We start from the raw sequence: 13,522 nt of genomic DNA, 5'->3' as shown, positions 1-13,522 counted from the left end.
ATATCTGTGGTTATTTAGAAGGGTGGTATTTAGGCCAGCTACAGTGGCTTCTGCTGTGGATCTGCCTGTTTTTCTTGCAGTTCTGTACATTTTTACTTCATATGTTTTGAAGTTCTGTTAGTAATTGTACAAATGTTTAGGGTTTTTTTTGTTTGTTTAGAGACAGAGTCTCACTTTATCTCCCTTGGTAGAGTACTGTGGCATCACAGCTCACAGCAACCTCCAGCTCTTGGGCTTAGGCAATTTTCTTGCCTCAACCTACCAAGTAGCTGGGACTACAGGTGCCCGCCACAATGCCCGGCTTTTTTTTGTTATTGTTGCAGTTTGGCCAGGGCTGGGTTCAAATCTGCCACCCTCGGTATATGGGGCCGGCACCCTACTCACTGAACCACAGGTGCTGCCCCAGTGTTTAGTTTTATTGTGTTCTGTGATGAACTCACCTGGTTGTCAGTCCACAATGACTCTCTTTATCCCTGGTACTTCCTTGTTTAGTGTTAGTATGGTACATCTTTTTCTTTTATTTTAGACTTATTTTTTGTTGTCTTTATACTTAAAATAGATTTCTTATAGTACAGTATTATGAATGCATTTAATATCACTGAACTATACATTTTAAAAATGGCTAATTTTAACATAGTAAATTTTGTTATGTGTATTTTACCACAAGTAAACATAATTTAGAAATAAAGTGGATTTCTTGTAGATAGCTTGTAGTGGGTTTTTGCTCTTTTTATCCCATCTGACATTCTCTATGACTTTTTTTTTTTTTGGAGACAGAGTCTCAAGCTGTCACCCTGGGTAGAGGGCCATGGGGTCACAGCTCACAGCAACCTCAAACTCTTGGGCTTAAGCGATTTTCTTGCCTCAGCCTCCCAAGCAGCTGGGACTACTGGCACCCGCCACAACGCCCAGCCATTTTTTGTTGTTGTTGTTGTTGTTGTTGTTGCAATTGTCTTTGTTTTAGCTGGCCTGGGCCCGGCTCAAACCCACCAGCCTTGGTGTATGTGGCTGGCGCCCTGCCCACTGAACTATGGGCACCACCTCTCTATGACTTTTAATTGGAGTACCTAGATCATTTACATTAAGTGTGGTTATTAACAGTTGAGCCTTGTGGTAGGCGCCTGTAGTCCCAGATACTTGGGAGGCTGAGAGTCACTTAAGCCCAAGAGTTGGAGGTTGCTGTCAGCTGTGACGCTACAGCACTCTACAGAGGGCAACATAGTGATACTCTGTCTCAAAAAATAATAATAATAAAGTTTAAATATACCATATTGGCATTTGTTCTCTATTTATTTCTATATGCCCGTTCCATTTTTTCTCTTTTTCTGCCTTCCTTTGGATTATTTTAAAATAGATTTTATTTATTTATTTTTGTTTTATTTATTTATTTATTTATTTTGATATAGTCTTACTTGTCACCCTCCATAAAGTGTCATAGCATCACAGCTCACAGCAACCTCCAATTCCTGGGCTTAAGCGATTCTCTTGCCTCAGCCTCTGAGTAGCTGGGACTACAGGAGCCCTCCACGACACCCAGCTATTTTTTGTTGCAGTTGTCATTGTTTAGCTGGCCCGGGCTGGGTTTGAATCCACTACCCTCGGTGCATGTGGCCAGTGCCGTAACCCCTATGCTACAGGTGCCGAGCCATTTTTATTTTTTTAGAGACAAGGTCTTGCTCTGTTGTCCATGCTGGAGGCTAGTCATAGCTCACTGTAGCCTTGACCCCTGGCCTCAAGCGATCTTCCTGCCTCAGCCTCTCAGGCAGCTATGACTTATAGGCCTACACCAGTGTGCTCAGTTAATCAAAAAAATAGAGATAATCTCACTGTGTTCTCACAGGCTGGTCTCAAACTCCTGGCCTCAAAAGATGTTTCTGCCTCTGCTCCCTGAGCCACCACACCTGGCTTGTCTCTCAGACGTCTTTCTAACTGTTGATTCCCATTGTTTTGGTTCGTGGTCATGCACATTGGTGACCATTGAGCACGTTTATTTGATAGGACGCTGTTTTTTTCTGTTTCTTCTCTTGGACCACAGTAGAGGTTTCTTGGGTTCGATTTGTCAGTGGCTTATTGGGTAACTGCACCGAAGACCACTTCTCCGCAGGGGTGTCCCGTGTCCCCGTATATAAGAACTGTGAATCCCAGGTTTGTGTGATGAGGATTTAAGATACTCAGGAGATGTATACCATTATCACAAGTAAGTAGAAAAATTATTATACTTAGTCTCATTCGTACATAATTTAATTTACCATCATATCCTAACCAGATTTTGAGTATAGAATCTGTTTTTAATTTAGATAAATTGCCACTTTTATCTCTAGTTTCTTTTTTGTTTGTCTTTGAGAAAGCGTAAAAAGTTTCATTTCCTTTGTGATTCTCGGAAGCTAAAACCATTTCTCTAAGCAGGTTTGCTCTGTCCACCAGGGACTACTCGGGCCCAACAGTATCACTTACACCAGGCATCCTCAAACTTTTTAAACAGGGGGCCAATTCACTGTCCCTCAGACTGTTAGAGGGCCGGACTATAGTTAAAAAAAAAAAAAACTATGAACAAATTCCTATGCACACTGCACATATCTTATTTTGAAGTAAAAACACGAAACGGGAACAAATACAATCACACTGCCTCATGTGGCCCACGGGCCGCAGTTTGAGGACCCCTGACTTACACATTATTTTTCTCCATTGGAGATTCAGCAGAGGAGAGAGGGGAGCGCTATACCTCTTACCTACTAGCTAGAATCTCTCAGGTAAACAGAAATGTGTTTCTCCAAAGACACGCACATTTATAGCTGCTTCTGGCTTCAGCCAAAGCATAAAAAGGTGCTTTGTTTCATTAGAATAACCTCATTTTTTCTTCTCTCTCAATAAAGTCTGTTTTAGGATGGTACCTGTGTTAATCCAGCAGAGAGTCCCTGTGTACGTGAGGATTGTTAAGTTGTTTGATAATTTTCTTCTGTGAGGCAAGGGCCTATTTTTGTCTTTTTTCTTTTAAGTTAATTTTCTGATGGAAAGATATTAATCCTCTCTAAATCTAGAGGGAGTTCTGAAAAATAAAACCAGATCCTACAGATACTACTGATATATCTGCCAGTGAAAGTAGCTTTGGGCTGAAGAGAAAGCAATTGATTGAAAAATTGCCACTAGGAGCCAAGTAATTTTGTCTGTGATTGTACTAACAGGTAATGTTCCCATTAACAACTAGGTGACTTTTGAATAATAGCTCCCTACGTACTGTGTTCAGGGATAACAAGATGGGAAGAGCTCTTTCTGCAAATAGGGGTGCACTTTTTGTGCTATAGCAGAGGTACGGGTGAAGATGAAATGGTGGTACATTTGGATCCCTTATATGCTGGCCTGTTGGACCATGGCTCTTGGGGGGGAGCTGCTGCAAGGAGTTGAGGTCCCTTCTTTGGGTAGCACTTTTGAGCCTTATGTGGCAGCAAATGGAATGCACCCCAAAGAACCTGTGGAATGTTTTTTCAGGCTTGGTAAAAAGAATCAGGAATTTCCTGTGTAGTTTAGAATGGGGGGAAGGTCTTGTTATTTAGATTAGAAAAAGATCTAGATCTGAATAGTTAGAAAATTGGGTTTTTTTCTTAGGATTGCAGGAAGGAAATAAGTTAAAGGTCACTGCTTTGACTTCCATACTAAAAACCTAAGTTTCTGCTTGATGCCCATAGCTCAGTGGTTAGGGAGCCAGCCACAAACACTGAGGCTGGTGGGTTTAAACCCAGGCAGGCCTGCTAAAACAATGACAACTACAACAAAAAAATAGCCCAGTGTTGAAGCGGGCACCTGTAGTCCCAGCTACTTGGGAGGCTGAGGCAAGAGAATCGCTTAAGCCCAAGAGTTGGAGTGCTATCCACGGCCTTCTTCCGAGAGCAACAAAAATGAGACTCTGTCTCAAAAAAAAAAAAAAAAAAAAACCTAAATTTCTTTTTCTTTCTTTCTTTCTTTTTCTTTCTTTCTTTCTTTCTTTCTTTCTTTCTTTCTTTCTTTCTTTCTTTCTTTCTTTCTTTCTTTCTTTCTCTCTTTCTCTCTTTCTCTCTTTCTCTCTTTCTCTCTTTCTCTCTTTCTCTCTTTCTCTCTTTCTCTCTTTCTCTCTTTCTCTCTCTCTCTCTCTCTCTTTTTCTTTGCAGCAACAGTCTCACTTTATTGCCCTCAGTAGAGTGCCGTGGCATCACACAGCTCACAGCAACCTCCAACTCCTGGAGGCGATTCTCTTGCCTCAGCCTCCTGACTAGCTGGGACCACAGGCGCCCGTCATAATGCCCGGCTATTTTTTTTTGTTGTTGTTGCAGTTTGGCCGGGGCCGGGTTTGACCCTGCCACCCTCAGTGTATGGGGCTAGTGCCCTACCCACTGAGCCACAGGCGCCACCCAATTTCATTTTTTTTGGGGGGGGGGTAGAGAGTCTCACTATGTCACCCTCAGTAGAGTGCCAAGGTGCCACAGCTCACAGCAACCTCAAACTCTTGGGCTTAAGTGATTCTTTTGCCTCAGCCTCCCAAGTAGCTAGGACTACAGTTGCCCACCTCAGTGCCCAGCTATTTACAGAGATGAGGTCTCACTCTGGCTTAGGCTGGTCTTGAACATGTGAGCTCAGGCAGTCCACCCACTTCAGCTTCCCAGAGTGCTAGGATTACAGGCATGAGCCACCACACCCAGCCTCTAAATTTCATTTAAAAAATTTATTCTTTGGGGCGGCGCCTGTGGCTCAGTCGGTAGGGTGCTGGCCCCATATACCAAGGGCGGCAGGTTCAAACCCGGCCCCGGCCAAACTGCAACCAAAAAAATAGCCAGGTGTTGTGGTGGGCACCTGTAGTCCCAGCTACTCGGGAGGCTGAGGCAAGAGAATCGCCTAAGCCCAGGAGTTGGAGGTTGCTGTGAGCTGTGTGAGGCCACGGCACTCTACCGAGGGCCATAAAGTGAGACTCTGTCTCTACAAAAAAAAAAATTTATTCTTTGGCTCGGCGCCTGTGGCTCAAGCGGGAAGGCACCAGCCACATACATCTGAGCTGGCGGGTTCGATTCCAGCCCGGGCCTGCCAAACAACAATTATGGCTGCAACCCCAAAATAACCAGGCATTGTGGTGGGCTCCTGTAAGTCCCAGCTACTTGGGAGGTGTAGGCAGGAGAATCGCTTGAGCCCAGGAGTTGGGGGTTGCTGTGAGCTGTGATGCTACAGCACTCTACCCAGAGCGACAACTTGAGGTTCTGTCTCAAAAAAAGAAAAAGAAAATTTATTCTTCAATCTAAAATCTGTCAGATGAATTTGGTTGGGGTTGAAGACATCATTTGTATTCTACTCAGAAATAGTATCATTTATTAGACCGAAAATTGACCCAAAGATGAATGTGATTTCTACCCTGTCCTCCCTTTCTCTGAGTGTACACTCTGTTTGTTTTTCAGTTCTTTGGTGCCATACTCCACAGCCAAAACGCCTCATGCAGTGATAACCCCGGTGGCTGCTAACCAAGCCAAGCAGGTACTGTATTGATTTTTACTTTAACATTCATGCAATGTCTATCTTTGTAATTGAGAACTGTACTGTGCCAAGTTTTGACTTTGTGTATATGAACCATAAGTCTGATAAAGACCCGTGACCCTTACCCCATAACTTACACCAGTCTTGACATGGTTATTAACGAGAGTAGTCTTCAGGACCTGATACTGTCTTCACAGACTGTTTGACCTTCTGCACCTAGAAATCTTGGGCCATAATTCTCATACCTCACATTTGTCTGAGGAATTGTATTTTACTTTCATTTAACGTTATCTCAGTTAATCCGTACAACAGTCATGTGCAGTAGGGCAGGTGTTTAGGTCTGTCTTACTGCTGTCAGAAGCCTAGGCATGTTCACTGGTTAGTAAGTGGAGGAACCAGAGCTGGGCCCGAGGCTTCTGACATCTTGTCTGGTACTTTTTTTTCACTACACTGCTCAGTATCTGGGGGATAGGTTATCTTGTTTTATCCTATAAATCCTGTTTTTCAGAGTTTGCATATTTTTAGTGATATTATGTCTAGCTTCAGGCTTTTGCCTCACAAACATTGTCTCCTACAAAAATAGGAGATATTATTTAAAATATAAAAATATTTTAAAAATATTATTTAAACAGTTAAATAATCCAGAAGTAAATAGTAGGAGATGTCTGGAAAGTAGATCAAGCTTTCTCTGAAACTTTTCCTAAGAAATCCTGGTTTCTCTGCTGCTCATCTCTGAGATGAGTAACTTTAGTTTGTGTTTGGGCTTAAACATAATATCAGGACTAGCCTCTGTATCCCTTAGTTTACCTTGACTTAAAATGGCATTTAAGCATTTAGCATTTGATCTTTTTTCTGGAGGTTTTCATGTTCCCCAGGGAGGACACATGATAAGGCATAAATCATGACAAATGAGTGAGGAAACGTTGGCTAGAGATGGATAAACTGAGCAGTTTTGCTTTTAACCTTATTGTAAGTCCATTGAGAGCTAGAACCATTTTATTCATTAATTCATCTACCAAATATTTAAGTGACTTTTATGTGCCACGCACTGTGCAAGGCACTGGGAAACTAACCACAAACTAGGCAAGCATGACTTTGCCTTCTTGCAGAACATTTCTGCTTCCTTCCTCTCATGTGATCTTATAAGTGGTTGACTTAAATTGAAACTTTCTTTTACTTCTGTTTTTTTTTTTTTTTTTTTTAATTTTTTTATTTTTTTTTGGCCGGGGCTGGGTTTGAACCCGCCACCTCCGGCATATGGGACCGGCGCCCTACTCCCTGAGCCACAGGCGCCGCCCCTTCTGTTGGTTTTTTTTTGTAATTAAGCTAAATAAAAGTGTTTGTACTTGGTTACTTCAAATTATATTTTTATGTTTACATTTTACATGTTCCTCCATTTCAGAAGATTGTTAGTGGTGTAACATTTTGCTTGTACTCTGTTACAGGGATCTCTCATAAATTCCCTAAAGCCATCTGGGCCCACACCAGCGTCCAGTCAGTTGTCATCTGGTGATAAAGCTTCAGGTCAGTTTGCGTTCTTGTCTTCCTAAAAACGAAGGTAAAAGATGCGCTCCACAATGGAGTTCATTACTGATGATCACAGAGGCAGTTGGTGTAGGAAGTCAGGTACAGAGATCACACACGTATTTGAAAGACCTCAGCTAATGAAGAATTTCTAGAAAATTAGTGAACCCTTCAACAGCTGTGTAGATTTCTGAAATTTTGAGGTTGGTTTGAGAAACTTTAGAACATTAGGAACTTCCTTTAAATTCTAAAAAAGAATAATAGTATTTTCTTCTCTTGGCTTACTGGATGATCAGTATTCAGAGCAGAGTAGACAAGCATATTGAACTGTTTCTTCTTCTAAAAGGAATTAAAATTTCTCTTGGTTCATAGTCATAATTCAGAAGCTGGTAAGAAATAGAAAGTAAAACAAATTTGTTGCAATGTAAGATCAGAGTAGATAAAGTAAGTCAATATTGTAAGTTTTTGTGGCATCACATACTTCCCCAGGACTCACTCAAGCATAATTACTCTTTTTTTTTTTGCAGTTTTTGGCTGGGGCTGGGTTTGAACCTGCTACCTCCAGCATATGGGGCCAGTGCCCTACTCCTTGAGGCGCAGGTGCCACCCTGCATAATTATTCTTAATTAGCTTTCATAGTAACCATAAATGTTCTGATCAAACATTTTCCCAAGCTCACTTAAAGCAGCATGCTTTCTTTGAACTTAGGTTTTATGTCCGTCTTCCTCAGGGTCCCCTGTTGTTGCCTCCTTTTCATGCCCCACCTGGTTGGGCTTTGTATTGCTTCCACTCCCAGGATCTTATGCTGCCTGCAGTCCTACATTTTTACCGCACCCTGGACTCTGGCTTTTATTTTGATTCATGCTCTCAAATGTGTCTTCAAGCAAATTCTGTTAGAAACTCTGAACTTCACACATTGACAGCCTCCATCCAGGAATCCCTACTCAGTTATACAATCATTCTAACTTTTCTTGGTCATCTAGAGCTTTCTAATTAGATTTTACATTTATCTTAAGTAACTATTCCTTGTACTTAGAAGAAAAACATTATGTAAGTCAAAGTTGTATTCTAGAATTGAATACTTGGAAGCACAGATTTTCACGCATGCCTCACACGAGGAGGAGGTACACAGCACTTCTTAACTGGGGCCTACAGCTTTATGCTAAAAGGAAAATTTTGGTGGACTTGTCAAAGGCTTTTGAATCATTTAGGGTTCAAATTGACAAATTTTTTTGTATTTCTGGCAGATATTTTAGAACTTTTTTTTTTTTTTTGAAACAAGTCTCACTCTGTTGTTTAAGCTGGAGTACATCCAACCTATAGATCACAGCAACCGCAAACCCCTGGGCTCAGCAATCCTCCTGCCTCAGCCTCTTGAGAACTGCGACTATAGGTGCCCTCTTCCACACCCCGCTAATTATTCTATTTTTGTGGAAATGGGGTCTTGCTATGTAACTCAGACTGGTCTTGAATTTCTGGCCTTAAGTAATCCTCCTGCCTCAGTCTCCTAAAGTGCTAGGAGTATAGGTATGAGCTACACCTGTAGTACCCCGGCAGAAGTAGGTTTTTTTTTTTTTTTTTTTTGTCTGATTGTTTTTTTAACGCTGAGTCTCACTATGTCACCCTCGGTAGAGTGCTGTGGCATCACAGTTCATGGCCACCTCAAACTCTTGGGCTTAAGTGATTCTCTTGCCTCAGCCTCCCGAGTAGCTGGGACTACCGGCACCCGCCACAACGCCCGGCTATTTTTTGTTGCAGTTGTCATTGTTGTTTTAGCTGGCCTGGGCCAAGTTCAAACCTGCCAGCCTCACTGTATGTGGCTGGCGCCATAACCACGGAGCCACGGGCGCCAAGCCAAGAAGTAGTCTTTGAGGGATCATATATCCTAACATTTTTCAAGGACTTCATTGGATAGTTTTCTGTCACTCTTGAAGCTAAGAATCAAGGAAATTCGAGGGACTTTGCTTCATTCATATCTTAGGCAAGTAATGTGACTCCCAAAGAAATTTCTAAAATTCACCACTCAGTGATGATCAGGAATCAGTGTCTTTCATAGCTAGCTATTTACTTCAAGATTTAGCAAAGAATTTTTTCTTTTGGTAGGAAAACATCTCTGAAAAATATGATTTAAGAGGTTGTAAAGAGTTTCTCTTTTTTAAGAAAAGCATCTTTGGGGGCGGTGCCTGTGGCTTAGTGAGTAGAGCGCCGGCCTCATATATTGAGGGTAGTAGGTTCGAACCCAGCCCCGGCCAAACTGAAACAAGAAATAGCCAGGTATTGTGGCGGGCACCTATAGTCCCAGCTACTCGGGTGGCTGAGACAAGAGAATCGCCTAAGTCCAGGAGTTGGAGGTTGCTGTGAGCTGTGATCCACAGTACTCTACCGAGGGCGATAAAGTGAGACTCTGTTTCTACAAAAAAAAAAAAAAAATTTTTTTGGGCTGTGCCTGTGGCTCAAAGGAGGAGGGTGCCAGCCCCATATGCCGGAGGTGGCAGGTTTAAACCCAGCCCTGGCCAAAAACTGAAAAAAAAATAATAATAATAAATTAAAAATTAAGAAAGAAAAATGGGTGGCGCCTGTGGCTCAAAGGAGTAGGGTGCTGGCCCCATATGCCAGAGGTGGTGGGTTCAAACCCACCCCTTGCTAAAAACTGCAAAAAAAAAAAAGAAAGAAAGGAAAAGCATCCTTGGGCCAGGTGCCATGGCTCGTGCCTATAATCCTAGCACTTTGAGAGGCCGAGGCAGGTAGATTGCCTGACTTCAGGAGTTTCAGACCAATCTGAGTAAAAGCGAAATGTCATCTCTAAAAACTAGCCAGGGGTTGTGGTGGGTGCCTAATAGGTCCCAGCTACTGGAGAAGCCCAGGCAAGAAGATGACTTGAGGGCGGCGGCCCCATATACCAAGACTGGCAAGTTCGAACCCGGCCTGGGCCTGCTGAACAACAATGACAACTGCAACCAAAAAATAGCCAGGCATTGCAGCAGGCACCTGTAGTCCCAGCTACCTGGGAAGGCGAGGCAAGAAAATCACATAAGCCCAAGAGTATGAGTTTGCTGTGAGCTGTGATGCTACGGCACTCTACCCAGGAGTAAGACTCTGCCTCAAAAGAAAAAAAAAAAGAAGATGACCTGAGCCCAAGAGTTTGAAGTTGCTATGAGCTATGATGCCACGGCACTCTACCAAAGGCAACAAAATGAGACTCTGTCTGAAAAAAAAAAAAAAAAAAACAGAAAAGAAAAAGAGAAGCATTTCTAAAACCTGTATAGAATGGTTCTCCTATTAATAATGGCAACACCTTCATTATTTTTTCTGATTACAAAACTACTTCATCTCCACAAAAAAGGTCTGTGTTGTACGTAGTGTAGAAACTGAAAGCTGCCCTATAAATTTCTCATTCCAGAGAAAACAGTTTCACGTATAGCTCTTAAGAGTACTTAATTGTTGGTTTTTAAAGACATTACTATAGCTACTGATTTTGTAACCTGTTTCCCCTTCTCCATCCCTACTTAAATGTTTTGTTCATCTTTCCATTAATGCCTTACTGATTATAATGGCTGCCCGTAACTTCATCAAGTAGTTGTACTCTGTTAAGTTTTACTAGTACTCTGCTAATAGTTAAGGTCATTTTACCAGTTTTACTAGTATTCTGCTAATAGTTTAGGTTGTTTCAAGATGATGAGCAAAGCTGTGTTGAACATCCTCATACACAGTATATTGTGTTCCAGTAGGTTAAAAAATATCTTTACTAGTGTCTTCCCTATATTCATTTAAGGACAAAGTACTTTTTTTTTTTTTTTTGGCCGGGGCTGGGTTTGAACCCACCACCTCTGGCATATGGGACCGGCACCCTACTCCTTGAGCCACAGGCGCCGCCCTAAAAGTACTTTTTTCTTATTGTTGCTTGGTTTAATTTGGTTAATTTGGGATTTTGTTTCTTTTTTTTTTATTATTGTTAAATCATAGCTGTGTACATTAGTGCAATCAAGGGGTACAATGTGCTGGTTTCATATACAATCTGAAATATTCTCATCAAACTGTTCAACGTAGCCTTCATGGTATTTTCTTGGTTATTGTATGTAGACATTTGTATTCTGCCTTTAGTAAGTTTCACCTGTACCCATTCTAAGATGCACCGTAGGTGTGGCCCCACCCATTACCCTCCTTCCACCCTAACCTCCTCCCTCCCTTCCCCTTCCTTGGCCCTTTCCTCATAGTCTTGTGCTATAGTTGGGTTATAGCCTTCATGTGAAAGCTATAATTTAGCTTCATAATAGGGCTAAGTACATTGGATACTTTTTCTTCCATTCCTGAGATACTCTGCTAAGAAGAATATGTTCCAGCTCCATCCATGTAAACATGAAAGAGGTAAAGTCTCCATCTTTCTTTAAGGCTGCATAATATTCCATGGTATACATGTGCCACAATTTGCTAGTCCGTTCGTGGGTCGATGGGCACTTGGGCTTCTTCCATGACTTAGCAATTATGAATTGGGCTGCAATAAACATTCTGTTACAGATATCTTTGTTATATTGTGATTTTGGTCTTCTGGGTATAAACCTAGTAAAGGAATTATAGGATCGAATGGCAGGTCTATTTTTAGGTCTCTAAGTGTTCTCCAAACATCCTTCCAGAAGGAACATATTAGTGTGCATTCCCACCAGCGATGTAGAAGTGTGCCCTTTCCTCCACATCCACGCCGACATCTCTGGTTTTGGGATTTTGTTATGTGGGCTACTCTTACTGGGATTAGGTGATATCTCAAAGTAGTTTTGATTTGCATTTCTCTGATGATTAAGGATGATGAGCTTTTTTTCACGTTTGTAGATCGTACGTCTGTCTTCTTTAGAGAAGTTTCTCTTCAAGTCCCTTGTCCACCCTGAGATGGGATCACGTGTTCTTTTCTTGCTAATAGGTTTGAGTTCTCTGTAGATTCTGGTTATTAGACCTTTATCGGAGGTATAACCTGCAAATATTTATTCCCATTCTGAGGGCTGTCTGCTTGCTTTACTTACTATGTTCTTGGCTGTGCAGAAGCATTTTAGTTCGATCAGGTCCCAGTAGTGTATTTTTGATACTGCTTCAATTGCCTGGGGAGTCCTCCTCATAAAATATTCACCAGGCCGATTCCTTCAAGAGTTTTCCCTGCACTTACTTCAAGTATTTTTAGTTTCATGTCTTAAATTTTAATCTTTTATCCAGTGAGAGTCTATCTTAGTTAATGGTGAAAGGTGTGGGTCCAGTTTCAATCTTCTACAGGTTGCCAGCCAGTTCACCCAGCAACATTTGTTAAATAGGGAATCTTTTCCCCACTGAATGTTTTTAATTGGCTTGTTAAAGATCAAATAATGGTAAGTAGCTGGATTCATCTCTTGGTTCTCTATTCTGTTCCAGACATCCACTTCTCTGTTTTTGTGCCAATACCATGCTGTTTTGATCACTATTGATTTATAGTACAGTCTCAGGTCTGGTAGCATGATTCCTCCTGCTGTGTTTTTTTTGCTGAGTAATGTTTTGGCTATTCGAGGTTTTTTCTGATTCCATATAAAACGAAGTATTATTTTTTCAAGATCTTTAAAATATGACAATGGAGCTTTAATAGGAATTGCATTAAAATTATATATTGCTTTGGGTAGTATAGACATTTTAACAATGTTGATTCTTCCCAGCCATGAGCATGGTATGTTTTTCCATTTGTTAACATCTTCAGCTATTTCTTTTCTCAAAGTTTCATAGTTCTCTTTGTAGAGATCTTTCACGTCCTTTGTTAGGTATACTCCCAAATATTTCATCTTCTTTGGCACTACTGTGAAAGGAATAGAGTCCTTGACTGTTTTTCGGCTTGGTTATTGTTGGTATATATAAATGCTACAGATTTATGGGTGTTGATTTTGTACCCTGAGATGTTGCTGTATTCCTTGATCACTTCTAAAAGTTTTGTAGTAGAATCCCTACTGTTTTTCAGATATACGATCATATCATCTGCGAAGAGTGAAAATTTGATCTCTTCTGACCCTACGTGGATACCCTTGATCCCCTTTTCTTCCCTAATTGCAATGGCTAAAACTTCCATTACAATGTTAAAGAGCAATGGACACAATGGGCACCCTTGCCTGGTTCCTGATCTAAGTGGAAATGATTTCAATTTAATTCCATTCAATACGATATTGGCTGTGGGTTTGCTGCAGATGACCTCTTTTAGTTTAAGAAATGTCCCTTCTATACCAATTTTCTTAAGTGTTCTGATCATGAAGAGATGCTGGATATTATCAAAAGCTTTTTCTGCATCAATTCAAAGAATCATATGATCCTTATTTTTTAGTTTGTTTATATGCTGAATTACATTTATAGATTTACCTATACTGAACCAGCCTTGAGACCCTGAGATAAATCCCACTTGGTCGTGGTGTATAATTTTTTTGATGTGTTGTTGGATTCTGTTTGTTAGGATCTTATTGAGTATTTTAGCATCAATATTCATTAGTGATATTGGTCTATAATTTTCTTTTCT

General features: G+C 41.1%; 1 protein-coding gene across 5 annotated transcripts in view; it reads left to right on the top strand.

Annotated features, from left to right (window-relative positions):
* The window catches only part of NUP214 (nucleoporin 214), a 140,776-nt gene that overhangs the window by 81,897 nt on the left and 45,357 nt on the right, over positions 1–13,522 (top strand). For 4 of the 5 annotated variants that reach the window (XM_053559309.1, XM_053559302.1, XM_053559313.1 and 1 more), the window contains exons 25-26: positions 5,415–5,490; positions 6,936–7,014. In XM_053559309.1, coding sequence (XP_053415284.1) covers positions 5,415–5,490; positions 6,936–7,014 — 155 coding nt within the window. Of the gene's footprint in view, positions 1–5,414; positions 5,491–6,935; positions 7,015–7,559; positions 11,380–13,522 lie in introns of those variants that run through there. The other variant, XM_053559323.1, reaches the window with a different exon arrangement.

Source organism: Nycticebus coucang, chromosome 2, assembly GCF_027406575.1.
Source record: "Nycticebus coucang isolate mNycCou1 chromosome 2, mNycCou1.pri, whole genome shotgun sequence".
Classification (NCBI taxonomy): domain Eukaryota; kingdom Metazoa; phylum Chordata; class Mammalia; order Primates; family Lorisidae; genus Nycticebus; species Nycticebus coucang.
Note: the sequence above shows the minus strand (reverse complement) of the source record. Positions and strands in the feature narration are given on the sequence as shown.